The sequence below is a fragment of the Lygodium microphyllum genome, chromosome 2 (assembly GCF_053477565.2).
Source record: "Lygodium microphyllum isolate KBCC chromosome 2, Lygodium_microphyllum_v1.1.10, whole genome shotgun sequence".
NCBI classification, from domain to species: domain Eukaryota; kingdom Viridiplantae; phylum Streptophyta; class Polypodiopsida; order Schizaeales; family Lygodiaceae; genus Lygodium; species Lygodium microphyllum.
The window spans coordinates 57220979-57246059 of record NC_141136.1 but is presented as its reverse complement, the minus strand read 5'-3'; the positions used below and the strand labels follow the sequence as shown (position 1 = coordinate 57246059).

Here is a 25081-nt window from a genome sequence, read left to right as displayed (position 1 = left end):
CCAAAACTTTAGGTGGCTGGGTCGCATCCTGCGACGGAGCATCAAGCACCATATCTTCCATGGGAGGCAAAACATGCTCAGCATCTGAAGTTGGTTGCTTCGCTGGACACTCGGCCATAAAATGCCCCAATTTTCCACATGAAAAACAATGCCCTGCAAAGTTACCCCATTTCAAACGAAAGTGCAAAGGATGCATGCCAGAACAATTAAGACGTAACCAAGCAGGCCTTTTCCGATCCGTGGCCCATAACATACACAAACGGTTATGACTCATGGCCCTTAGGCTCGGCGGAACCAAAATATGAGCACACCCGAATAACGCATGGCCTGTGTCCCTGCATAGAACAGACAAAAGCCATGGCAATCCACAACTTTTCCGGCTTCACCGTCACTCTTGTATTCAAAAGCACACAAGACATCCCACTGATTCTCATGCAATACAGTCCACATGGCATGTTGCTTATGGCGAGAACAGATTCCTCGCACATTTCACGTGGCTATTTTCATGTGTTTTTAAAAGAAAATCAGGTACGAGGCACAACTTGCCTCGATTTGACCTTTTCGGCGAGAATGTCCAAGACTCCCTCATCCAAGAAATCAGCCAACACGGCAAAAGAGTTCTGCGCACCAGATCTGCTGGCTTGGGGGTGGAACGGGGATAACGACGATCCCACGGGGTAATGACGTTGCCTCTGGTATCAAAAGCCAGCTTAGCAAGGGGACCCTTTGGACGATCCGAATACACACTCCGAGTGGGCTGAGGACACGGGGCAGAGGAAACCATGGCAGGAGCAGAGTGCTCCGAAGGCAACATTTCTTTCCTGCGCATATAAGTACGCATGGAATCTTGTGATGCAGGAGGCACAGAATTCTCCATGACAGCAACCACCCAAGTACCTTTTTTTGCACGTACTTCAACCCAGTCTGTGCCACAGGAATCCAAACCCGAAACCTGTTGTTTACCTTTATCCAGAGCTTTAGGTGGGTGAATAGCATCCTGCGACGGGACATCACATACCATATCTTCGTTGGGCAGCGCAACATGCCCAGCATCTGAAGTGTGTTGCTACTCTGGGCATTCTACCATGAAATGCCCTAATTTTCCACAGGAAAAGCAATGTCCCGCAAAATTTCCCCATTTCAAACGAAAGTGTAAAGGATGCATGCCAGAGCAATTGAGACGTAACCACGCAGGCCTTTTCCTAGTAGTATCCCATAACATACACAAGCGGTTACGATTTACAACCCTTAAACTTGGAGGGACCAGAACAGTGCCCACAGCAGCCATGGCGTCCTTCAACAGTGGCCAATAAACAGCCAGGCAATTTTCCACTTCAACCCATACAGGGCACTCTCGTTGCAGCAGGCGCTGAAAATCTGCCATTGGGCGCCATGGTACAATATGGACCAAACGGCGATCAAAAAACAGAGGCGGTTTAGACAGGAGAGCAGCACGGTGCGTCTCAAATTTTAACAGCACCTCAAAAAAACCTCGGGACCCCACAAAAATCTCTTCAACACATTCCCCTTGTAGCAGACTGTGCAGCCACTGGCGAATACGGGAAAGCTGGGGAATTCAACCAGTGAAGAAGAGTATCACAGCGCGATCATAGAATACTGAAAAGGAGCGCAAGACAGATTTGGGGTCAACAGTGGCTTCCAAAACATCTTTCGGTGCAGAGTCAGAAAAGACTTCCTGATTATGTTGAACATAATCGCCAAGTAGAGTGTTGGCAAACTCTAGCAAATGCTCCCAGTCAACATCCTGAGAATCTGCAAAATCCGAAGCAACCTGAGCATAGGAACGATCCTGATGATCCATGGTCTCTTCCGAAGTGTGCTTGGTGCGTTTGCCTGCAGGCTGAAAGTCGGGAGCAGTGGGCATCTCTTCATTGCACGGAACCATATTGTCGGATTCCTCGGTATCAGAGTCCGGACCAAGCGCTGCCACCATTTGGTCTATAAAATCCAGGTCCAGACCAGCCATGTTGTATCACTGCGTATACCGGTCAAAGGCCGAATGAAGATCTCACGGGAGGCAGGAATGCGCAGGCCGCTCTCCCTTTTTCTTAGGCAAAACAGACCCGGCACAGGACTGGCGAAAAAGCTTGGGAAGCGCGTGCGCAGAAACAGACGGCCGCTGTGCAGAGAAGGCACGTACGCAAGCAGAGAAGGGCGCGTTCCCTTTGCTGGCTCACACTGTCGCGCGCTCTGTGTGGCAACCTGGGTCTGACTGGCTGCTGCTCCTTGCTGGCAAAATGGGCAGATCAGGGCGGGGAGTAGGCAGAGGGCGACGGAACATCCAGGCAGAGGGCGCGCTCTCTCTCTCTCTCTGTCACTCACGAGGGCAGGTCTGAGCGCGAGTGGGTCCGACGGCAGTGTCTGGTAGCGAGCAAGTGTGATGATGACTGGCGACGGCCGATGACAGTGACGACGGGCGTAGGGCTGACGACGAGGGACGACGGGCGCAGGTCTGAAGAAGATGGGCACAGGGCTGACGTGGATGGGCGACGGGCGCAGGTCTGGAGCACAGGGCAGACGGCGAGGGACGACAGGGGCAGGTCTGAAAAGGACGGCTGACGAGGGGCAGACGCGGACGGGCGACAGGCGCAGGGCATGATGGCAGGCTGGTCAGACGTGACGGCCAACAAGAACTCGTGACGAACCGGCGTGACGACGGGTGCAGGTCCGGGGGCGACACGCACAGGCACAGACGGGGTGCAAGTCAAGGGACAGCACGCACAAGCGGCGACATCTCCCGCTCCTGCCATCGTTCCTATTCTCTCTCTCTCTCTCTCTCTCTCTCATATCAGTGAAGCAGCTAGGGACCATATCATAGCTGAGATCATGTGCAGATCTTGAGATTAACTACAGCCCATAGTCTCCACCACACTTTTATACATGGTCCTATTAAATCTGGTTCTCCTTTCCTTTCATTTTCTTTTCTATCGATGGAACAACACTATACATGGTTCAACCCTAGTATAGTCCCATCGTATAGTTATTTTCAGTATTGTTTCATAGACCACCCACTTTTTTGTAATGTTATCTTTACCTTACTAATGAGATGACATTAGACATAGATGTACTCTGGATTTTGTCTAGCCTTATGTAGACCTCTCTCTCTCTCTCTCTCTCTCTCTCTCTCTCTCTTAGAGTGCTAGGAGAGTGGGAAAGTAGGACTCTTAAGTCCAAGGCTCTAATTCTTTGCTTTGGGGACATACAAAAAAAAGGGCCTTCCTCTCTAAGGGAAGAGCCCTCAAAGGTGAAGATTTATTTCGATGAGGACCTTAACCCATCACAGATAGCACATCGGAGAGAACACATGCCCAAGATATTAGAAACTTGCAAAGAGGAAAAATGGATTGTTTATAGGGATGGACAAGTGGTCATCATTGAACAAAGGACTTCATGATGGTACGATACCTATGAGACACTTTGGATGTCAATATGGAATTGTAATGGAGCCCTACACTTGGATGCTGGTTACTTTCAAGATAGCTTTTGAAACATAGATAGAGCAATGTACATAGAAACACACCAATGTAAAGATAGCCGATTACCAAACGTGTGGGGATACAGGTCGGAAAGTGCATTTCATCCAACAGCTAGAAAACTAGGAAGCACTAAGGGTTCTGGAGGTGTGGCCATACTATACCGGGAAGACCTCAAAGGTATAATGCAAGTGATGAAGAGAGATGATGATGCATGATACTTATGGTTTAGGATACATGCAAGAAGACCATGGGATATATTCATTGCAATATGCTACTTTCCTCCTACAAACTCTACCTATGCCACATGTGATGGATCTCCCTTTGATGTACTTTACAAGGATATCATGAGATATGCTAGCATTGGGGACATATTATTAGTAGGAGATTTCAATCCATGCACTGGAGATAGTCAGAGTGACTTTTATATGTATGATAATGCCATGTTCAAAGAGATAGACATAGATGAAATAGGCCTATGCAAGAGAGGCCAAGATAAAGAAGTAAGTACCTATGGGACACACCGATTGGCTTTGGGAAGTGCACATAGACTAGCCATTTTTAATGGTTTGCCACAATGGTCAGGATCTCACAATTTGACATGTTGGATCACAAAGGAGAGGCAAGTACTGTGGACTACTTGATAGGCTCACCAGCATTAATACCAAACATCCAAAACTTTAAGATATCTAAGAGACCAATTGGCAAAGCAACAAATCATGCTATTTTGACACTCATGCTCTATTGTGTACATATGATATGAAACATAAAACACCGTGCCTCCCTAAACATCCCAAATACTACTTTACAGAAGACACCTCACACATCTACAATGGTTCTCTGCAGACTAGTTTACATACATTGGACTTGAGTAGATCATTGGAAGAATGTAAAAGGGATTTAGCAGAGGCCATCCATGGTTCAGCCATGTATGCATTCCCACACACCTTGCTCCAATGTAGACCCACACGCTCTATTGCTCCCTAAAATAGCTGGTATGATGATGAGTGTAGAGTCACCCGAGCTCACTTATAGAGAGAATTGGAGGTAGGCACTCAGACACATAGTCAAGCAAAGACGTTCTTCAAACACCTTGTGCAAAAGAAAAAACGAGACTACTTAGCGAAAGTAAAAGCAAAGATATATCAGCTATTTTTAGGATGGAATAGCAAGAGCGCATGGAAGATGTTTCATGAAAGATGGCCCCCTATACAGATTACATCACCAGATGCTTGGCTTGATTGTGGAAGACAATTGTATGACTTGCCAACATAGCCACATATGCAGCCCCCACAGGCCTATAGGCCAACACAGTGATCTTTCTTAACCTAGAAAATAGTTAGGGATGGGACTCATAGATTACAAAATGGGAGGGCATAGGATGAGGATGGACTAGTGGTAGAACATTTCTCACATGCTTGTGACATACTAGCACCCATACTAGCACATATGTTCAATAGAGTAGTATATGAAGACTTCCCTATGAGTTGGTCAGACAATACTATAATTCCACTATTTAAGAGTGGTGATTCCCTAATCCCTAGCAACTACAAGACTATCATGATCGGCCATTCTTTGGCCAAGATATATGGATCTATATTGGAGCATGAACTCAATTTGTGGGATGAAATGCAAGGCAAGAGAGCACAGGGATAGGTAGGTTTCATACAAGGATATGCCACGTTGGACTATATTCTCACACTTAGAGCCATTATTGAGGAGGGTCGAGCCTGAGACAAGAGGATCTATTGCTGCTTTATAGAGTTTCGCAAAGCTTTTGATATAGTGCCTCGTACACGCATCATGCAGAGATTGCAGGATATTAGAGGACTAGAGGATGTACCATGGGGTATCTATACATTATATGAGACAGTGACAGGTCATGTAAGGGCACCTTGGGGGCTAACATAGAGGATTGACAGTACCATAGGAGTGAAACAAGAATGTCCGCTTTCACCCACATTGTTTGGTCTATACATAGATGAAATGTCTGATTACATTGACCAAGGAGAAGGAGCCGAGGCCAACCTAGCAGGGGTACTGCTACCAATATTATTTTATGTAGATGATATTGTTCTCATTGCAGATTCACCGAAGGGATTGCGCTGCCACCGAGATGCTTTGCATATCTTCTGTAGAGATAGAGCCTTCACAGTGAACCTTGGGAAGACTAACACCATGGTTTTCAATACTTCAGTAGCATGGGTAACTAGATCTATGTATCAGTTCACATTTGGGGGAGACAGTGTGCAGCATGTGAGGGAATATGTCTATCTAGGAGTCACCTTCTCTAACCCACATTTTTTGTTGAGAGGGGCATTAGAGGCACGTCCCACACAAGGATATGCAGCACTAGGAGCACTCGAGTAAATGTGCTCACATACAATTCCAAGAGCCCCGCACCAAACTATGGCTGTTTGACACCCTCGTCACACCTACACTACTATATGGAGCAAAGGTATGGGGTTGCAGCTTAAACCACAAGCATCTTAGCCCCCTCACTGATCAGACTGGAGCAGAGAGGGATTATTATGATGGTTGGGATAGCACGGAAAGGCCATTGATCATGATGATAGCACATATGATTAGGAGTAAGCCCTCCACCCCACATCCCATTTTCATAGCAAAGCTAGGGGCAGCACCTATAGTTATAGACGCACTCTTCAAGGCAATGACCTTTTGGCACAGATTATGGGAGCTTCCACGTCATAGATACTCCAAATTGGCACTAACTTCATCTAGACAACTAGCAACAAGGGCAAGAAGAACTGTTGGTTTTCACAGATGGCTATTTGGATGAGCCTACATGGTTTGGATATTGACCACCTTCCACCTTTTGATTATAGCCTTGACTGCCCTACACTTTCTCTTAGCCAATCAAAGTTGAACCAGGTGATCAAAGCTAATATCTTGAGGATTGAGATTGCAAGTACATGGATGCACCCACCACTCCATCTAGGATCGAGGATGGAGTTCTACAGGAGTCATTTCTTGTGTCCCTCTGATGATGGTTTCACTATTCAGCCAGCATATATGGGCACCCATCTCCCATAGCATACGGGCTGCTATCAAACAGATTCGCACCTCCTCACATAGGCTTCAAATGAAGATGGGCACATGGACAGATACCCTAGTAGCAGAGGATAGGACTTGCCAGCTTTGTGGTCGAGAGCCCGAGATGCAAGAGCACTACATATGCAGATGTACAGTATACTATGACATACGAGGAGGGTACCACTGCCTCTTATGTTATGGTTTTGGACCCCTTCATCGTGTCATGGAGTACAAGGACCACAAATGCCCAGGTCTTTTTCTACCACAGCTCCAGAGGCATTGCACAGCACTACTGCGAGACACGAGCCTAGTAGAGACAAAGCCATCCCTCCACACCCCTTACATGCCACGCCGTGGAGTCACATTGGATACAGTCATTTCTCTTCGTCGAGCACGACAACCCCATCTACCACGACCACGTCCCAGGAGGTTTTATCATGAGATACTGAAGACTCACCACCACGCATATAAGTGAAGCAGCTAGGGACCGCATCATAGCTGAGATCATGTGCAAATCTTGAGATCAGCTATAGCCTATAGTCTCCACCACATTTTTGTACATGGTTCTATCAAATCTAGTTCTCCTTTTCTTTTCTTTTCTTTTCTACTAATGGGACAATACTACACATGGTCCCAGTCCCATTGTATAGTTATTCTCAACATGGTTTCATGGATTTTGGATTTTGTCTCATAGGCCACATTGCCCTTATGTAGACATTAATATATCTTTCTTTATTTTCCTTTTCTTTCTTTTTCTCTCGTAATGAGATGTTATATTATATCACAAATAGTATAAAAGATTACAAAAATCAGGGCAACACTTGAGAGACCACCCATATAAAAGATTACAAAAATCAGGGCAACACTTGAGAGACCACCCGATGCTAAGAAACTAAGCTATCTTTGACCAAGATATCACCATGCTCTATCAAATCAAGCTGGCACTGGAGAAGCCCCTTAAGCTTCCCAACATGATATTGAATGCCCGAGACAGTATTAAAAATGAATGCATTGCGAGTGACCCAAATATGCCAACAACCCCGAAATCTGAAAAAATGAAATAGAATCTTCATATGTGGTTGCACTAGACCACGATCTTTAGCTTTACCAAATACCCAATCAAGAGGACGCATCCTAGTTTCTATCACAATATGCCACATGTTTGAGAATAGGGCCACATCTTCAAAAGATGAACTTGTTTTGGAAAGACTCATTCGGCCATACTGATACAGAAAAAAAATTCCCATTAAAAATATCTCTACAACAGTGAAGAGCCGACGCAAGAGAAAGGCCCCCCCACCAATCTCTCTCTCTCTCTCTCTCTCTCTCTCTCTCTCTTTCTCTCTCTCTCTCTCTCTCTCTCTCTCTACACGCAAAGTGTCATGAGGACATGTTTTTTTGAAACCTCACTTAACATGTGGATTAATTTTTAATCACATGGTTAAGTAAATGTTGCACATGTGAGCTGAAATTGGGGTTGGAGTAAATTTACGAGCCCAAGACCCGAGAAAATCACGGGATGTCAAAGGCAAAAGTTGCTATAAGTTATGCCGCACATGTACTTGGTGGTATCCAGTTGTTGGCCTAGGTCATTCATTTGGCCATAAGTGTCAGTTGGTGACACTAGAGAAGTGGTATTTAATGGTATCTAACGCCAATCTGATGGTCAAAGATGGCGCAAAGACACTCGAGAATGGAAGTTGCCTAGCCAATTTATTTATTGGCTAGTCTGATTATTTTTCAAGGCACCGAAATAATTATTAAATTAATTTTCAGTATTTAAAGACTAAAAATTAATATTTAATTATGGATAATGTTGGAAAAACCATTTGGGAAAGCTGCCACTTGTCAAAAATGCCCATGCAAGACTGAAAAACGTATTTAGAGACTAGAGAGAGGCATTTTTAGTATATTCAACTTACAAGAGAGAGGGAGAAGATGCTGCTAGTCTGATTTGCAGCCATTGGAGGATCTTCTGAGGCAGCCAAGGGCAAGAGAAGACCAATCAATAGCAAGTGATAGCATCTATAGGCTATTGAGACAGAGCAGCAGCAGTAAATGACTATTTTTCTTCACTTCTTTACATCTACAAGCTATTACGGCAGGGCAGCAACTGCATTTGACTAATTTTCAACCATTCTATGCAACAAAACTCTGAATTTTCTCTCTCTGCAGTTTTCTCTCTTATCTCCCAGCCATTTCACAGTCTTGCTCCGAAGATCTCAGCATTTGGACCCTAGGAGGCTGAGAAATTGCAAATTTCTCTGTTGTGAACCCTAATTTACAGCAGAAATTAGGGTTAGCAGCAACCTCGGGAAGCGTCCTAGAAATTGAAAACTCAAGACTTGGATTTTTCAGGGCTGAAGGTGAATTTCAGCTAAATTTGGGTGGAGGACTAGCCAGCCATAGAATTTGGGGCATTTCCATTGTCTATGAAGCGGATGAAGGCCAATTAAGTGCCCGAACAAGGGGCAAATTAGATTGAAAACTTGCTGGTCACTTTGGACAGCAAGGGGAGTTTGGATTGCGAAGGGGATCGGGAGAATCCCATTGTAAATCAACTTTTTCTTCAATAAAGCTAAAGAAATACCGAAAGGGGCGCCAATTTTGGGGCCGATCAGGTGTGCATTGTCCAAGATCAGTAGGTAAATTTATATTTTCAGATTTGCGTTTATTGTTTGTTGCTTGTTGCTGTAATTAAGTTGTAATCAGCGATTTACCACCCATCCACGGAAGGAAGGTTAGTTTCACAAAGCATGGAGCTTCATCCACCTTACCTCTATACGTAACAATGGTATCAGAGTAGTCTTCACCACTACCACCTTCAACACTATACTCATGTGCAACTAGTGCTCAGCACTTGCCTTCAACTTTGCCCTCCAGGCAACTCCACAGCATAGCTATCCACCAATCATGCACCTCAATTCATGGTGTTGAAGAAGAAGAAGAAGAAGAAGAAGAAGAAGAAGAGAAAGCGTTGTGCTTAGCATCCCCCGTATACCTCAATTGTTTGCTCTAATCTATGCATCTGCCCCAACTTAGCATCCCATGTATGCCTCAATAGTTTGCTCTAATCTACAGATCTGCCCCAACTTATGCTTGCCATGTTAGGCTCTTAGCCACATACTACATGCCTCATGGTGCCACCTACTATGATCAAACTTGACCACAGCATCTGTCCTACACGCTGCCCTATCCATGGACTTGGTCGCCATATCCCATCACCTAGAGATGACTTCCACCTACATATACCTTGACATTTGTCCATATGTCAATCCATATATATGCGTTGAAGGAGAGAGACTAAAAGGGGACAGAAGAAACTGCAATATGCCAAGCAAGAAAATCCCATCTAGGGAGAATATCAGTTAACTCAATCAAGTCTAGCCACCAATGAAGAAGCCCTTTCAAGCAGGCTATACGCCTCTACACGCCCGATGAAGCATAAAAAATGAATGTGTTTCTCATGGTCCATACACAAGAAAGGAAAGAACACTTTCATATCCACTTCCATGAGATCTGCAAACTTGGGATGTCCAAAGACCCAATCCTTTGGAAGCATCGGTAGGCCAACCACTCGTAACCAAATGACCAATGGTAGTAACCAAACCTTCCTCGTGACCATGCAAGTAACAAACGCAAATTGCGGGAGGTTTCAACCGATGTCTAACAAGAAAAGTCACATTTTATTATAGCCTTGTGACAAGTGAGTTCAAAGTGAGCAAGGATGCTATTTTTGATGAGATGAGCAGTTCGTATGCATCTAGTGGTGATGCATTAGATGATGATCATGATAGTTGCGTGCAGAAAGAAAAGCAAGAATCACAGAGCCCTAGTGGACAAGAAACATCATTTGCTACTACATCTACAATTAGCCCTGCTATGGGGTAAAGCTTGATTCCATTGCTAGAAATCATGCATGGGGTTTGGTAGACCCTCCCATATACATGTGATTGGAGTGAAATGGAGCTTCGAAGAAAAGTTCTACTCAGATAGTACCTTGAAGAGGTAGAAGGTGCAGCTAGCAGCTAAAGGCTATATTTGGCAAACTAGGATTAATGATGGTACTAGGGAATGTATATATTTCACAAGGTTTGTTTCTTTCTTTATTTCAAAAGGTTTCATGAGGAGCAGATTCAATGTGAATCTATATTGTTACTCAATTGATTCCCTTCATTGTCTTACTATCATGTATTTTGATGATCTAATTATCGAAGGCTTTCTGTCGCACTTACAGATACGAGAGATCCTTTCATTCACCACCCAGCCTTGCTTATCCATTACACCCCGCTTCTTTCTTAGCTTACTTACATAAAAAACTCGATGTGTTTTACTATCAGCAGGTAGTTGGAGCTTGTAAGTCTATTCCCCCACCCTCTTAAGTATTGTGAAAGAACCACAATACCTGGGTGAAAGCTTTGGGCATCGGCCCATCATCATGGTTTTAGTTTGTCCAAGCACTTTAAGATAGACCAATTTCCCTTCTTCAAAGGAGATGTCTCTTCAGTGAGGATCTACATAAGCTCTAGCTCGGTCTTGAGCTTTCTTAATATTTTCTTCAGCAAATTTTAACATACTATTCATATCCTCCAAAAAATCCTTTGCTGCTTGAACCTTTTCCTTATGCAGTCCTACTGCATGAGGAGCTCTGGGCTAAAACCCATACATTAGCATAAATGGACTATATCCAATGGAAGAGTGTTTAGCACTATTATATGCAAACTCTGCCATCGGTAAATACTCTTCCCAATTAGTTTGCCTTTTATTTACATATGCTCTCAACATATCTTCAAGGATTTGGTTAACCCTTTCAATTTGCCCATCTGTTTGCGGGTGCTCTGCCATGCTCATGCTAAGTTTAGTATCCAACTTCCTAAATATAGCACGCAAAATTGACTATCAATTTTTCTATCCCGATCAGAAACTATATTTTCCGGAAGGCCATACAATCGGTATATGTTCTCTATGAACAATCTAGCCAATTCTAGTGTTTTAACATCAGTTGAAGTTGAAATAAACCTAGCCATTTTGGTTAACCTATCCATAATCACCCACATGGAGTCGTGCCCCCTCTGTGTCCTAGGTAACGCGACAATAAAGTCCATGGAGATACTCTCCCATTTCCTCGAAGAAATCTCTAATGGGTGGAGAAGTCCTTCCCTTTTCAATCTTTCAGCTTTATTTACCTGGCACTTATTACATTTGACCACATAGTCAAGGACGTCCTTAATTCATTCCAGGCCAATAGAACTGCCTTTTAATAAGAGTATAAGTCTTATTAACTCCTGGATGTCCCGCACTAGGGGTATCATGACACTCAAAGAGTATTTGGAGCCTTATTTCTTCATATTTCGGGACACATACCCTACCCTTGTAGAGTAAATAACCATTATCAATGGTAAAATTCTTCCACTTGAATCCCATTTGAGCAACCCCTGATGCTCCATTTCCTTGTTGAACATTCTCAGATATTCCTTCCTCAATGGAGGCCCTTCCATTTGGATCCCCATTTTCTAATGCTTCCCATATGTTGGAATACGTCGGATCAACCTAGCATTTCCCTTTTAAGGATTCAAGCAAATCGGAAGTGAACTGAGTAAAACTCAACTCATTTATGAAGGGCATTCTGCTGAGTGCATCAGCCACTATATTATACTTTTCCTTTCTATACCTTATCTCATAATCGAACTCTTAGAGGAGTTCAGCCCATCTGGCTTTACGCCCTTGTAGATCCGGTTGGTCATTAAGCCACTTAATGCTTTCATGATCCGACAAGATCAAAAGTTTGGTACCGTACAAATAGTGCCTCCATTTCTTCATTGAATGTACTATTGCATATAGCTCCCTCTCATAAACGGAATAATTTCGTTTTGCATGGTCTAATTTCTTGCTTTCAAAAGCAACCGGCTGACCTTCTTGTAATAAGACCGCGCCTACTGCCCTGTCATTGGCATCAACTTCAGTCACGAATGGTTTATTGGAATCCACAATTAATAGCACTAGAGCTGTAGCAATAGCTACCTTAAGTTTTTCAAAACTTTCATTTTGCTCTGTTCCCCAATTAAAGCTCTTCCCTTTCCCTTTAAGTTGGTTCGTCATTGGAACAGCTATCTTGGCATAATCTTGAATGAATCTACGATAAAATCCAAATCTTGATTCCCTCTTTCAAGATAATATGCCCCAAATATTTGACCTCTTGTGCGAAGAATTCACATTTAGTTTTCTTCGCATAAAGGAAATGGGTTCTTAACAATTGAAATACTTGCCATAAGTGTTTCAAATGTTCTTCTCTTGAATTACTAAAGATCAAGATATCATCCAAGAATACTACTACAAAGCGTCCTAGATAGGACCGTAACACACTATGCATCAGCTTCATAAAAGTAGCTGGTGCATTAGTCAGGCCAAAAGGCATCACCAGAAAATCATAATGTCCGTATCTAGTTCGAAATGTCATCTTAGGAACATCATAGGCCTTAATTCTTACTTGGTGATAGCCTGATCTTAAGTCAATCTTTGTGAATAATTTTTCCGCTTGTAATTGATCAAAAAGATCTTCCATACTGGGCATAGGAAATTTATTCTTCACCATTATCTTATTGAGTGTTCTATAATCAACAAAAAGTCGCATAGAACCATCTTTCTCCTTCGCCAATAAAATTGGTGAAGCCCAAGGTGAATTGTATAAACCCCTTCTCAAGCTAATCCTTGATTTGTCTTTCGACTTCTTGGTGTTGTGTTTCACTTAGCCTGTAAGGTGGTTTAGAAATAGGGGGTGTATCTCTATCTATGTCAATTGGGTGATTTACATCACCCTTATCTGGTGGAAGGCCGCTAGGTAAGTCAGATGGAAACACATATTTAAATTGATCTAACAAACCACCTAATTCATTATTTACATTCAACTCACAAGAATAAGAAAATTGTTGCTTTATATTACAAGAAGTAAAAATATATTGTACAAGGAGAGACCATAACATGTATACCTCACAAGCTTCCTTCTTCACCAACTTCTGTACTTCAAGGGAACACATCAAATGGTTATCATATACTTCATATTCACCTTGAATCACAAAAGTCGTACCATCCCTTCCAAATTCCAATGTATTATGATGATAACAACGCTTTAAGGATGGTTCCAATCCCCATAGCCACTCCCTCCCTAAAGCGATATCGGCTCTTTCCATATTCATAATCTGGAAATCAAGCTTATCTTTATATCCTTGGATCTCGATTTCCAAAATGGATGCCATTGTATCCCATATTTTGTTATCCTGACCTTGTATCATACGAACAATGTATTGATGCTCACTCTTTTGTTGGGGAAGTTTCAACTTTTTGACAAGTACATAACTTATGAAATTGTGGGTGGTAAAATCATCAATCATGACTCTAACCCTCTTCCTACCTATCGATCCATGCGCTCTAACTAAATCATGTGGCCCGAAGGTAGGTTGCCACATAGAAGTTGACATACAACACCTGTGTTGTACATCCTTGTGCAAGACCTCTAAAGATTTATACCTTTCATGCCCCTTTAATTTCAAGGTCCGCACTACATGGATTTGTTTCTCTTTTCCCTTACCCTTGTCCTTATCCTTCCTTTATCCTCCCCCTTCTTTCTTTGAGAGCAATTCCAAGCAGCATGGTTAGGAGATAGGCAAGTGAAACACAGCTTTTCTTTTTTGGTCTTATCAAAGTCATCCTGACTTAGCTCCGGCCGTACATATTGTTTCTTTTCAAAGGGTTGTTTCTTGCCCTTAAGAAATGGCATTTTCCTTTTGGATTTACCTACAAATTTTGAGGCCTCAAATTCCTTAGTCTTGGATTCTGTATCGGTGAGACTAGTGAGTGCATATGGACGCATATTATCTTTATTGATTAATGCAAATTTAATTGCCTCTTCAAGCGTCTTAGGTGAACTCCTTTTCACTTCCTTTTTACAGGCCTTATCTAGTCCCCTTATAAATCCTCTTGTTTTTTAAAATTCATATGTTTCTTCCAATTTGAGGATTATCTCAGGATACTCCTCGAGATATGTTAGCAAAGGTCTTCCCTTTTGTCTGACAAAATCCCAATCTTCCCAATTTCTTTCCATTTCATTTTCAGGAAGGAATTCTTTCAAAAAGACCGATTCAAATTGAGCCCAAGTTTCAGGTATTTTATTTGCGGGGGAACTGACTGCTGGTGTGCAGAGGAGGTAGGTGTGTGTGGCTCATCACCTCCTGTGGGAGGGGGGGGGGGGGGGGGGGTCTGGGGGGACTCACCTAACCTAGGTGCGGATCAGGGGGGGTGCTCGGTAGAAGGGGTGATGGGGGTGGAGTGGATCGAGCTATGGTGGGATGGCTAGAGATGCATGGCGGGTATGGGGGTGGGGGGGGGGGGGGGGGGGGGGGCATGTGGGAGGTCAAGCGAGGCAGTCTGTGGCGCATGTAGAGAAAGTGGGGGGGAGCGGTCCTGTCAGGTGGGGCGGACAGGGGGGGGTTGTGGAGTGCTCTGCCGAAAGGGGACCGCTCGTCCACCATCACCTTGCTCACGAGGCTGCGCCTGAGGGGCTGGCTGCGCCCCCCCTTGCCATCTCCCTCTCTGTCAACACTGGACCCTTGTGAACCCATCAGCATCCACCTCCGGACCTGTGGGCGGAGCCGCCTTGAACCATATACAAACTACTGTCAAATGCCCAAAGTCGTGGCAGCACAAGCACTGCCCTGGTTGCCCAATCACAATGACCTGCTGCCTAAAGGAATACCCACCTGCCTCAATCTCTAGGAACTATGGGATGTTCTTGACCTCCTTCACTGCCACCCGTACCTTTGAGACCCCTGCAACTGTCACTACATCCGCGAAGGACGCGGGAAGGACAGTGCCGAAGAGCCTCCCAAAGTCTTCCACCAACTAGCGGTACTCAATCGCCAGGCCGGGGAAAAGAAGGGTGACCGGGTGCCGAAGAAACCTGTTGTGGAGTGCAAACACCTCCACAGTAAAGCCACTATACCAAGGGACCATGTATATGACCCCCTTCATGGATGCATATGGTGAACTGGCGTGTAGCTCGCGAGCTACGTCTGCCGAACTAAGGCGGACCATGAAGATCCCTTGGCCCAATAGGACCGCCTCCATGATCTGCATTGTGCCGATGCACAGCGTGGAGTGGAGCAAGTCCCGAAGCTGGGACCTGGCTGGGGAATGTCCTACTACCTGACCATAAATTGATGTTTCCATTAGCTCCAGCTCCTTAGCTTGGACGGCTAAGAGCTGCTCCTTAGAGAGGACTACGCGCAAGGTGTTTGACTGGGGAGTACTCAATTAGTGCGCCGGCGTCCGACCAAAGGTTTCCATTGCGCGTCCCTTCTAGGAGAACCTACCTATCGCGCTGCTGTCCTGCTGAATGGGGAGTTGCTGCAGGGGGAGGGAGCAACTGGAGGAGGAAAGGGGAGGGGTGGGGGGTGTTGATGGCGAAGGGGGGGGAGGGGGGGGGTGGGGATGGGGATGGGGATGGGGATGGCACTGACGCTGGCGCTGGCGGCTGAGGGAGGGGGTCACAGGCGTTGGCACACGACGAAGCGCGAAGGTAGGGGCGCAACGAGCAGGCAGGGGGGACGACGAAAGGCGGGCGGGGGGCACAGCGACGTAACGGGCAGGAGAGCAGGAAGTTTTGTTGTCTATATCTATGGTCCCAGGTTGGGGGATTTTTGGTTGATTGTACTTAATTGACTACTGCAATGAATCCCACCAACAAGTTGTATGCCCTACCATGTGTAGGATACAGGTTCTGATTCGGCATATGCAGTGAGCATGCTCAGTTAATTCTCTTCAGCATCTGACCATACTCATTTGCAGGCAGGCATGATAGTACTTTGGCTTCTTTGAGATATGTATCAGTTGGGGATTTATTATCATAGATCCATTGTACTTCACAGTTGACTGATTTACATTGGTCAGGAGGCATCGACATTAGGAGATTGTATGGTGGGTATGGCTTCACTCTTGATTCTAGCTTGATTTATTAGTCTACGTGGAAGCAACCCACTCATGCAGGATCATCTACAGATGGGGAGTACCTGATATTCTATGGTGCTACTTTGGAGATTCTCTATTTAAGAGAACTATTGGATGATTTAGATCTCTACACGAACACTTAAAGTGCCATGAGATGATGGGATTGGCACTGAACCCAGCCTTTCATTTGAGGACCAAGCATACCAGACTTCACAAGCATTTTGTTCTTGAGAAGATTGAGCAGCATGTGATTCCTTCAGAGTATGTCCCTACTTGAGGCAATGTGGTGATGTCTTCACCAAGGCTTTATCCCAAAGTAGACTTATCAGCTACTTGCACAAGTTAGTTTGAATGCCACCACCTTAGCAGTTTGAGTGAGAGACACTTCTCACCCCACCAGTTTTGGTAGTCAGCTACTTGTAGAAGTTGGGTTGGACCCAAAAACCCCTAGCAGTTTGAGAGGGGGTGCTTCTTGCCCCACCAATTTTGGTCTCTTCTCAGCGTCATTTGGGTGCTCATCTCCATTTGATTCCCAAAATGTCACTGAGAGGGTGTGTTGAGATAACATCTCATGTGCCATAGATGTTTGGCTTTATCTACAGGACCTCATTGTACATTCATTTCATTTCTGCACCATCAGTGGTCGTTGCTTCCCATGCTCAGGGGTGAGCCTGTGTGGCCCTATGTTGGGAGTTGAATCTAATGCTCATTTTCTTATGTTTCATTCAGTCATGGTATGGCTTTGTTGTCTTCCATGTGCAAGTTAGCTCCTAGGTGGACCTTTCAAATCCGAACTTGAGTGAGCCAATGGAGGGAAATGGCCTCAGCGACCACTGATTTGGTCATGATGCATCCCATGCCGAGGCCTCTAAATTTCAGGATGTAAATGTTTGGTGGCAACTCCATGGAGGATTGCCACTCTCCCAGATGTCTACTCCCTCCAAAGAAAATCTTCATAGAAAGGTAATGGTTCTACTCTACGGCAACTCTATGCTCTGCCACTCTCCTAGTGGGTCTGCTATGCAAATAACATCTTTTCTGAGAAAGGTAAGGTCTATACCATAGATGTGGCACTCTAGAAAGGTTTCTAACTAGATAGTTCAAGAGAGAAGGTTGTATCCTTGTCCCACCAACAAGCTGCAAGAAGGTTTTAAGAAAAAAGCTTGTATCTTCATCTCTTCAACAGAAGACTGCTCTTATGCTCTGATGATGGCTGCTGCAAATCTCTCCTCAAAAGCTCTATGAATTCCTATCCCTGTGATCTTGTAGGAAATCCATCTCATACTTTGCTCACAAGGCCCTTCAACCTGCAGTGTAATGTGCTGTACTTGGGACATGAGAAGTTGTTTCCAACGCTCCTCTCGAAGAATTCCTCCAACAATAAGCTTCACCAGTAGGGCTTTGCTCTAGCAGTGCCTAGTCCCCCTCTAAAACTTGGTTCAGTAATGTCCTGGTCAATTTTAGCCCTTGTAGGGCTTCCATCCCCTCCTCATAAAATGGATGATATTGCTGATTCTCTATTTTGTTTCAACCTTTAATGCCAAAGTGCAGAAATTTTTCACTTTCTTGTTCAAATTCTTTTACAAAGGAAGATGAGATGCAAGGGATAGCGAATGGGAAACCTAACCATCAAACAGCACATCTACAGCATCATCTGAACCTTCCAAATGGCCACCTTTTATCAGCACATACCTGCCCAATGAATATTCCCCTCAATTAACATTCTCTTAACAAGGTCTCTTTCACAAATCTAGAAAGTGCATACCACCTCATGAGTTCAATTTCGAATTTTCAGAAGTCCAAGCTTTTAATAAGACAAACATTACACAAAACAAGATTTGGGCTAAGATCATTTAACAAAAAAGAAAGTATTTGTGAAAGTGTTAAAAGTTGCTCCGAAGATGAGTTTGGCTGCATGGGAGTCCCTTGCAGGGCTGCTTTGCATTTTATATTTTGCCTTAGGATACTTTGTTCCAAGAAGTTCGACTAATAGAATATTCTCTCTTCCCCTTTTTTTTTGGGGTTTGGTTGGGGATACAGTGGGGGAAGATGGGTCTGGCTGCTACTCTAAGCATAATGCTGGCAAATGCATACTTGTCAACTTTCGCCTTTTGCAAAAAGAAAGAAAGTACTAGTCATCCACAATACTACTAAAACAGAATAATAAGGAATTCCTATCCTATAGGTTCAAACAACATATACACATTATAATGACCTCTCAAGTCTCCCAAGACATTAGATCACCTTGGCATGAGCAATCTCACTCCAAAAGTATTTAAGAAATACAGATTTCATAGACTTATATGGCTAGGAGTCCTTTTCTTGATAGCATTATTCTGATTCTTAAAACCTAACCTGGGCAAGCCAGTGCCCCTTGGGATTTAGGCCATTACAATAGAACTTATTTTAAGGCATCTTTTGGTCATATATAATGGGATGGCCGGTAATAAAATGGGCACAACACATATTGAGATATTCATATGTCGTCATTTGTGACATTGTCCGATAGTAGTCACTCTAATGTAATGGATAATGGTAAGTGAAATCCACCTTAACACTCACAGCACAGTACTTAACATGCAAAAATACTTAACACAATTTCAGCAATAGATCGCTTCACATAGAAAGAGCTAGAATGCTCCTTCTCAAAGAAGAAAACCACAAATTGACTGCAGACTTTGGTGCCCCTTGCAAAATTTCTTCAAGACTCTGAGACCTCACTTTCATCCACTAGTGTTCTCCAACCAACACATTCTTCTTGTACCTTCTTTTCGTAAACCAGTACAGCCCTACCTCCTCACTAACTCACAAGCTGCTCTCACCAACGGTTATTAACTATCTCCAAAAGTGACCAAACCTACCATGAAAGCTTCAATCTCTGCACAACCTCTTCAAAAATCACTTGCATGCAAACCAAGACAGTAAGTCTACCCTGAAGAGAGAAGCTCCAAGCTGTTCCTAGTGCCAGATACTTCAATTCATCCCTCCACGATGCTGTACAATTGGCATAAGAAAGAATACAGCCAGTCCTTCATCATAGAACTACAAGAGAAAAATGAAAAATGTTGGAAACGCATGCAGGACAGTGACAACTCTGGTCCCACTACCAAAATTGCTAGAGAAGCTGCTGTCCTCTTCCTCCAAATGCCACAACCTCAAGCTGATGCCAAAACTGGGCAAAAACTACCATAATCAATCCAAAACTTCACATTTTTGCCTCTTCTGTGCCCAGCTTTTTCCACAACTTCGAAGAACACATCTCGATGAATCATGACATACCCCCTCTTGAAAAACTGCAAGCATCTCAATGAATCATGACATACACCTTGGATGAGGATATAGTTGGATTAACCAACTTCTACATCTCTGAGCCCATCTTCACTAAGACATTGAAGGTGCTACCTTTGTTTTGAGCACCATCAAATGCTCCAAAACTCTATAGCTCTGTGAACCTGTGAGAGTGTCAATCAAAATCGCTTCCACTCACCTAAAGGTACAGTTGCCACAACTAAGGTGAATCTGCTAAGCCACCCTTCTGCAAACACTTCGCATACATTTGTGAGTGATTTTAAGACTTCAAACAAATAGGGACATGACGCTTTACCTCTTATCTTCCTTTCCTTATGTACCAAGATCTCTTCTGATACCAAAATCACATCTTCTCCCTCAGCATCAGGCTAAACCTCATCATGTATATTTACAATACATCATCCTAAAAGAGACCCCGAAGTCTCCATCAATAAGTCATTTTACTATTTCTTCATTATAGCACAGCCCCTGTTCACACTCAGTGCCCCACCCAAGCACAATTTGGGGCAAATTTGAGACCCAAACTATCTCCAATTGGAAGAAAATTTCAGAGCTTTTCACCTAGAACTCCAAATTCATTACCAGATTGACAGAATTTGACGCCCCACTTCATCAAATTTGGGGATGTTTGCTGCATGCCTGCAATTTCATTGACAAATTTGGGGCTTCTCTAAAATTTGGATTTCTTCGTCAAAATTTAGGCCCAATTCACCAATAGACGTGATATTCTATGCCATTCGGGCAAAAATTTCACAAAAATCTTTGAATTCCTCTTCAACTTCCCGGTAGAATTTGGGGCTTTTTATCATTCGAGCTCAATTTCACCCCTACTTCTTCCAAAAATTTGGGGCTTTTCTGAAATTCATCAAATTTCATCGATATTGAGACTCAATTCACCTTGAGGCACAGCATTTGGGATTAATTAGGTAATAATTCAAATTATTATTCTTCATATTATTTGACTTCATCGAGGCATGCAACATCGCTTTTATCAACGATTATTATTTGGGCATCCATTTTCGCTCTCTTAACTTGGAAAATATTACTTTATTGCTGATTTCCACTCATGGCTAGCAATAATAATGATTTGTTGGGTATGCTTGGTGTCGATGACAAGCTCAATGGCACCAATTGCCCAATGTGGGCTAACAATGATGCGACATGTTCTTGTTGCAATGAATTTATGGCATATTGTCAACAGTACGGAGCAAAGGCCGACTTCTCCAACACCAGCACCACCTCCTACCTCCATGTCGCGAGGTAGCTCTCATGATACCAAATCATCTTCTTCTTCCACAACACCTCCCACTCAAGACCAAATTTGATGGGATAGCCATGACACCCAAGCGCATGCCCTAATTGCTTAATCCGAAGAGAGGTATCATTTCACACATCCCATCATGCAAGACAGCCAAGGATGCATGGCATAAGCTTGCATCATTATATCAAGTGTGCAATGAAGGGCGCATTCCTTCCCTACATAAGCAACTGGAAGAAGTTCACATGGAAGGAGGTAATATGGATGCCTATCTCATCGGCATCATAGATCTTATTGAACAATTATTAAATATTGATGAAGAGGTCCCACATAATCAGCTTATTTCTATCACTGTTAATGGTCTACCAAAGTCATATCAAGGTTTTGCTACCATCTTGCGGTTGGTAACTATGGGTAACCAAGTTATCAATAGTTTCGATCAACTTGTGTCTCTTCTGTTGTTGGAAGAACAAAGCCGACTCAACCGCAATGCTACCATGGCAACCCAACAGGCCCTTTCCACCCATCATCGTGGAAAACCCAAACCAAAGGTAAAAACAAGGCTGCTGGTCAAAAATCAGCAAACTTTCATGCTGATCATCCTTCTTCTTCCACCCCTTTTACACCAAAACACATCCTTCCATGCTGGTCCATCCTCTTCCAACCCTTCAAATGGTATAGTCAAAAACTAAGAGGTGTAATTATTGCCGAAAGACGCGGCACGACATCACTAAATGTTGTAAGTGCATTGCATTGGAGATCAAGAGGGAGTCCAATCTTGCTCTCACACATGAGACCGCGAACTATTCTTAGTTCAAGGATTATACATTTTTTTCATTCAGTGTCATTATAATCCTTCTATTCATGATACTTGTTTTAATATTACTAATGTGGAATCTACTTGGTATTTCGACAATGGTGCATCTAAGCACATCCCCTCTTGCCGAGTATTATTTTTCTCTCTTTGATGTACCTCCAGGGTATAGTTGTGAGAGTGCACAATAGAAGAAGGACCTCGAACACAAAGAAAGAAGACAGTTGGAAGATGAAGAAAGGAAGATCTCTGCACTGACTGAAACAAATGCTGAATACAAACAGATGGACCAATCAATCCCTAGGGCCTATACGCAAACCGAGGCATCAATGAGGGCACTAAATCTGGCCTGAAATGATGACGGCAACAGCAGCACTGGAGATGGAAGAGTGTGCCCACAGTCAGAGGAGCAACCTGCAAAAGATCATGGCCAATGTGTGGGAGGGGGCAGCTATAAACAGTTGGAAATCCCCAAAACTAGCCGACCTGAAAATAGAGGCCTAAATACGGCTGGCCTACTGAAAACAATGATAAAACTGCAATAAATGCAATCCCACTATTGGAAAAAATGTCACAAATAATGTCATGGCAATCCACACTGTGTGAAATAGGGCCACATATAATGACTAAAGTCATCAACAATCAACATAGTAGCAAAGAAACATGTTTCCTTGAGTTTGAAACTTACGTAACATTTCTTGAAGTAAGGAAAGTTTCTGATAGTAAAAAATATGTGTTTTTTTTTTTTTGAGTTGGAACTCAAAAACATGGTTTTTTTGACGAAAATTGTTGAGCGATGTTAGACATGACAATGATGATGAGTGATGACTCATGAGGGCTCAATATTTCGGATGAGAGACTGACATTTTTGGGACTTTGTTTAGTTATTGGACTCTGTCAATCTAGTATCTATTCTTGTCTTGAGAGTTGATTATTATATGAGTTTAGTCTCATTTATGAGTTATCTATGATATATTATGATTCATTTTGGATTTTGACATTTTGTCAGTTTATTTTGGATTGAGAATCATAATGTTGCAACTTGATTCAGTCCATATTGTACACAAACTATTTACATGTTTATTTCAATTTTCTTTGTGTGATATATATGAATCATAATGTTTGAGTTCTAAACCATAGTATACCTTACTTTTACACAAGTGACAAGTCAATAATGGATCATTGGATATGCAACATATTATTCTTTCTCAATTGACTCTCATGCATTATCACTGAAGCTCAATTGGCCTTTCTTTATTTAAGAGAATTCCATAGAGGTTTAGAACCTCCTTTCCTAGTTAAAACTATAAAAAATTTCCTATATTAAAAAACCCACATTTCTTATTTTACCCCCTCTTGAAAGAAACTTATGAAACACGTTCCTGACATTTCATTTCTAAACGTTTTTTACGTTTTTGGCTGCTATGACAACCAACATAAGGTACTTGGCCTTCCCAAGGGAGGCTATGCCCATAGGTCTACAAAGGTTAGTGAGAACCAACTCTAGCGGTGTAGAAGCCCTCCGCATAGCAACCTATGGATGAGATTGCCTATGTTGGTTGCCCCTCAAGCAACTAGGGCATAGGGTGTGAACAAGAGGCAAAACTAAAAGTCCCTCAACTATCTTCCTCCTCGAAGCCTACCAAAAAGCATCAAGGTTCAAATGCCCATAATGAGAATGCCAAAGCAGTCCAAACTCATGTGAAGATCGCGCAGCAAGGGCTATGAGTGTGTAGAGTCCACCATCCTATATACTTATCAAAAGAGCAACTCCTGAAGATGCATCCTCCACCATAGCTTCATCCTAGGTAAAGATAACTTGGGTACCTAGCTATGTAAGATCGTAAGTAAACAAAAGGTTAAAGCCCAAATCTAGTACATAGAGGACTTTGGCTGAAGAAGAACGCCGATCGTGCAACAAGGGAATGGTCTCCAGAGTCCACTCCATGCACGGGGACTCAAGAATTGTCACCAATAACGACGGATCCCCCTTTGGATCACATATCCTAAAGCCAATCCTATTGGTAAGTCATGTCAGAAGAGAGCCCACTATCCACGAGCCAAGGATTCTCCTCAAAAGAAGAAATAAGAACCATATCCTCCGCCTCAAACAAGTGTACAAAGACGGACCCAGTGGTAGCAAGGGTAGCCTTCAAATCCTTGGACCCCCCTTATGCTTCAAATGGGGGCATTTCTACGAAATTCTACCAACACTCCTCAAGATGAGTACCCTTTCCACAATGTGCACACTTGGGCTTCTTGTTCTTCCATCCTCGGAATCATCTTTCTTGTACTTCTATTTCTTAGTCTGTGGCTTCCCCTACTTCTTCCTACCCCCAGTACTACCTACAGTAAAAGCCTTCGTAGTACCAGATCCACTAGTTCCCACCTCTCTAAGATGCTCATTATACTCTAAGACAAGCGAGCCATTACACTCTAAGACAAGCGGTGCTCGCTCATTCCAAAGAAGAGTATCTTGAGTTCTCAACATCAAAAGGTTGATATAGAATACATCATACTTAGGAGATGGTAGTGTTGGGTATTTGACTCACGCCTCACTTACGCCTACGCTCATATGGGAGTGTCGGTGATCAGTAGGACACTGGGGGACTTTTTACTCTCGGTAGGAGAGGTTTTTTCCCCCAGACTTATAGTCTTATTTTCATATGTGCTTATGTGCTTATGTTACACACTTATGGCACTTACCGTGTTCGGGTGTGAACACCCCCTACAACCCTAAGGTTTAAGGGTTATACTTTGTACTTTCATTTCACACTCTTTCAGTCTATTCTATTGGGTGTCGTGCTTCACTCTGTCTCTCTCACTCTCACACTGTCTACTGCACTCTCAGCTGCACCTCGATCCTCTCACCCCCTCACATTTGGTGTCAGAGCTGAGTTCAGCTCACTTCAACTCTGCTCTAGTCTCATCCTCCAGGAGTGCCCGCAAGCTACTTCCCACTATAGCTGGTTCGAGAGATCTGCAGCTCAACCTGCTCCGCCCCCAGCATCTGCAGAGCAGTGCCGGTAGTAGTGGTCACCAGCACCTATGATACACCCTGTCAGTTGCGCCAGACAGCCCGCCACTGGCAGTGACACCCCTGCGCCTGTCAGTCTGCCTGCGCAGCCTCCCTGCGCTGAGCTGCCTCCTGCC

The 25081-nt window shown here is 43.6% G+C and overlaps 1 protein-coding gene across 6 annotated transcripts in view; it reads right to left on the bottom strand.

Moving 5' to 3' along the window:
* Window positions 1-25081, bottom strand: part of LOC148039767 (thiamine biosynthetic bifunctional enzyme BTH1, chloroplastic-like) — a 154646-nt gene that overhangs the window by 36707 nt on the left and 92858 nt on the right. For all 6 annotated transcript variants that reach the window (XM_087693869.1, XM_087693827.1, XM_087693834.1 and 3 more), the window contains one exon: window positions 18175-18239. In XM_087693869.1, coding sequence (XP_087549995.1) covers window positions 18175-18239 — 65 coding nt within the window. The remainder of the gene's footprint in view (window positions 1-18174; window positions 18240-25081) is intronic.